We start from the raw sequence: 2,866 nt of genomic DNA on the forward strand, positions 1-2,866 counted from the left end.
ACCAGCCCTGTCCTTGGGCAGCACACTGAAAGGCCTGGGATGGTCTGACAGCCCCGTGAAAGCTCCAAGCCACCCAGAGACCTTCAGGTGCACCAAAGGGCACACGGAGAGCCCTGGGGTACACTAAAAGGAAAACAATGGCTGCCAGGACACCAAAGCCAAACATGGCATTTGGGTGCAGGAAACACCGAGTCAAGGAGTTCTGAGGGCACAGAAAAAAGCACTGAGACTGCTGGGGTCACTGAAGGCAGTCAGAGGGTTCAGGGGACACCAAAAGGCCCAAGGAGCAAACTGAAAGGCACACAGAGGCTCCTGGGCTGCATCAGAAGGCAAGTGGTGACTCCTTGGGGTGGCCTGAAAGGCACCAAGAGGAAGGTGGTGTGTCCTGGGACGCACACAGGGACTCCCAGGCTGCACCTAAAGGCACAGTGAGGCATATAGGGCATCCTAAATGCACACTGAGGGGACCGGGCAGCACAGGGGGCAGGACAAGCAGAGAAGGACCACCTGGATGCCCCCACAAAGGGGATATATGCCAATCTGAGGGTGGCCTTGGGGAGCCTCCCAAAACCCTGAGAGCATTTGTGGTCAGCTCATGCCCTGTAGGGAGCTGAGCTGGAAGCTGCTCCCCCCTGGCAGAGGCAGCTTGCCATGGTCTTGGGGGACGGAGAAAACCCAAAGCGATTCCGGGAACAGAATTTCTCCCACTGGTCCACAGGGCTGAGTTTGCAACAGATGGGTGCGGGCAGCTGGAGAGGGGCATGGATGGAGCACAGCCTGCCCAGGGCAGAGCCCGGGGGCACCTCAGTGCACCCTGCAGATGCGGGGTCTCCTCCAGCAGTGCGATTCCCGGCGCAGGCTGTGGTAGAACACTACGAGGGAGCCAATGAAGGTGCAGAAGAAGATGCTGGCGATGAAAGAGAAGGGTCCAATGATGAAGAAGACAACGTAGTTCTGGGGAGACAATGAGGTCTCCTGGCACTGTCTGAAGGACTCATCCCCAAAGGCCATGATCGGATACTTGTTCAGCTGCTCTGGAACTCTGCAGAGGAGCAAACTCTTCTCTGGAAGAGAAAAACACTGCTGGAGGGCACACTGGGCAGCTGGGAAAGCAGGGGCCAAGGACAGGGGGGATGGCAGGTCTGCGTGGGACAGAGGGCACCAGGGCAGGAGGACAGCGGCCAGGGTCACCAACATCACCTGTGCCAGGCCACCAAGAAGGGGAACAGAGAGGTTCAGGACTCACCTGTGTGGGATGGGATGGGATGGGATGGGATGGGATGGGATGGGATGGGATGGGATGGGATGGGATGGGAGGTGGGCACAGTGCTGGAGGGGGCACAGGAAGATGGGTTTGGGGCAGGATGGCAGGTGGGACAGGCAAGGGGGAGGGACCGGCTCCCAGAAGACAGATGCGGGGAGCAATGAGGAGCCAGCCTGGAGATGCCACAGAAGGTCACAGCCAGCAGAAGTGCAGTCACACACGTGAGCTGGAAACAAGCAGGAGAGGGCAGCAGTGGTGGGAGATACTTTGCTGGCAGAGCTGTCTTTCACTGGGGCTCGTGCGGGAGGAAATGCAGGATCAGAACCAGGTCCATGAAGGCTTTGGGGAAGGGGCTGCAAGCACTGCATCCTGGATAGGCCAGCGCTGATGTGACACACAGGCTCCACTTGCCCCTTCAGGTGCCATGTGGCAGGACTGGTGCCACTGCTGGGGACAGCGCTGGGTGTCTGTCACTGGGACATTGCCCAGCCCTCTGAGAGCCAGGGGTGTATCCACCCAAGCAGACACAGGAGCTGGCATGACCTAAGGACAGGTTCTGGGGAAGCTCACCCCGAGGGCGCTGACCACCCAAGCCCTCTGCCAGCTGGCAGCCAGGGTGCCGGGTTCCTGCCTCAGCCCTGGCAAGGTGACCAGCCAGCATGGAGTGGGCAGGGGGGCTTGGGGACACAGCCCTGCGGTCACTCACCTCGCACTTTTTCCCTGTTGTGGCTAAGCCAGCGCCAGAGGGGCAGGATGCCGCAGCTGCACATCCAGGGGTTGTCCTGCAGGAAAAGCGCTTGGAGCTGGGGCAAGGCATCCAGGGCCCGGGGCTCCAGCTCCCCCAGCCTGTTGCTGCCCAGGTTGAGCGTGGCCAGGCTGGTGAGGGGCAGGAAGGTGTCGGGGGTCAGCTCGGTGAGGTGGTTGTGGCTGAGGTCCAGCTCCCGCAGCGCCCCGAGCCCCAGCAGCGCCCGGCTGTGGATCAGCTCCAGGCGGTTGTGGACCAGGCTGAGCAGCCGCAGCCCCGGCAGCAGAGGGAAGGAGCGTGGCCCCAGCACCGTGATGAAGTTGTAGCCGAGCCACAGGGTGCTGGTGTTGGGCGAGAGGCTCCAGGGCACGTCGCGGAGGCCCCGCTCTCTGCAGTCCACCTCCGGCGGGGAGCAGCGGCAGGCGGCCGGGCAGGCTGGCGAGGGCGATGGGCACAGGAGCAGCAGCAAGGCCAGCACGGGCCCGGGGACCCTCCGGCAGCCCATGGCTGCCCCCCAAGGCACGGAGGGCTGCTGTGCTGGGATGTCCCCAGGGACACGTTCCCCAGAGCCCCGCGCCTCGCCAGCGCCCCGGCGCTGCCCGGTGCCCTCGGCTGAGCCCGGCGGAGCTGGCTGGAGGTGCTGGGCGGTGCTCGGCTCCCCGCAGCCACTCGCACTCATTCCCCTGCTCACCCGGCTGCAAACCTGGATGGGGCTCTGCTCCCGGACCCGGTTTTCCTCGGGGTGGAGCTGCACTTTTTTTCAGCAAATATTTTTGCAATGATGCTTGCCCTGCAAGGTGTGGAACTGTGCCCAGGTCCCTCCCTCCACTGGGCACCACTCCAGCCAGGTAAGCAGC

At 62.8% G+C, this 2,866-nt stretch overlaps 1 protein-coding gene across 1 annotated transcript; it reads right to left on the reverse strand.

Moving 5' to 3' along the window:
- Nucleotides 1-804: 804 nt before the first annotated feature.
- On the reverse strand, nt 805-2,514 carry LRRC26 (leucine rich repeat containing 26). The gene is made up of 2 exons (XM_040083693.1): nt 1,971-2,514; nt 805-1,064 (listed from the first exon to the last, which is right to left on the reverse strand). Exons 1-2 carry the CDS (start codon nt 2,512-2,514, stop codon nt 805-807), a joined length of 804 nt encoding a protein of 267 aa, XP_039939627.1.
- Nucleotides 2,515-2,866: the final 352 nt, after the last annotated feature.

Source organism: Hirundo rustica, chromosome 20, assembly GCF_015227805.2.
Source record: "Hirundo rustica isolate bHirRus1 chromosome 20, bHirRus1.pri.v3, whole genome shotgun sequence".
Taxonomy (NCBI): domain Eukaryota; kingdom Metazoa; phylum Chordata; class Aves; order Passeriformes; family Hirundinidae; genus Hirundo; species Hirundo rustica.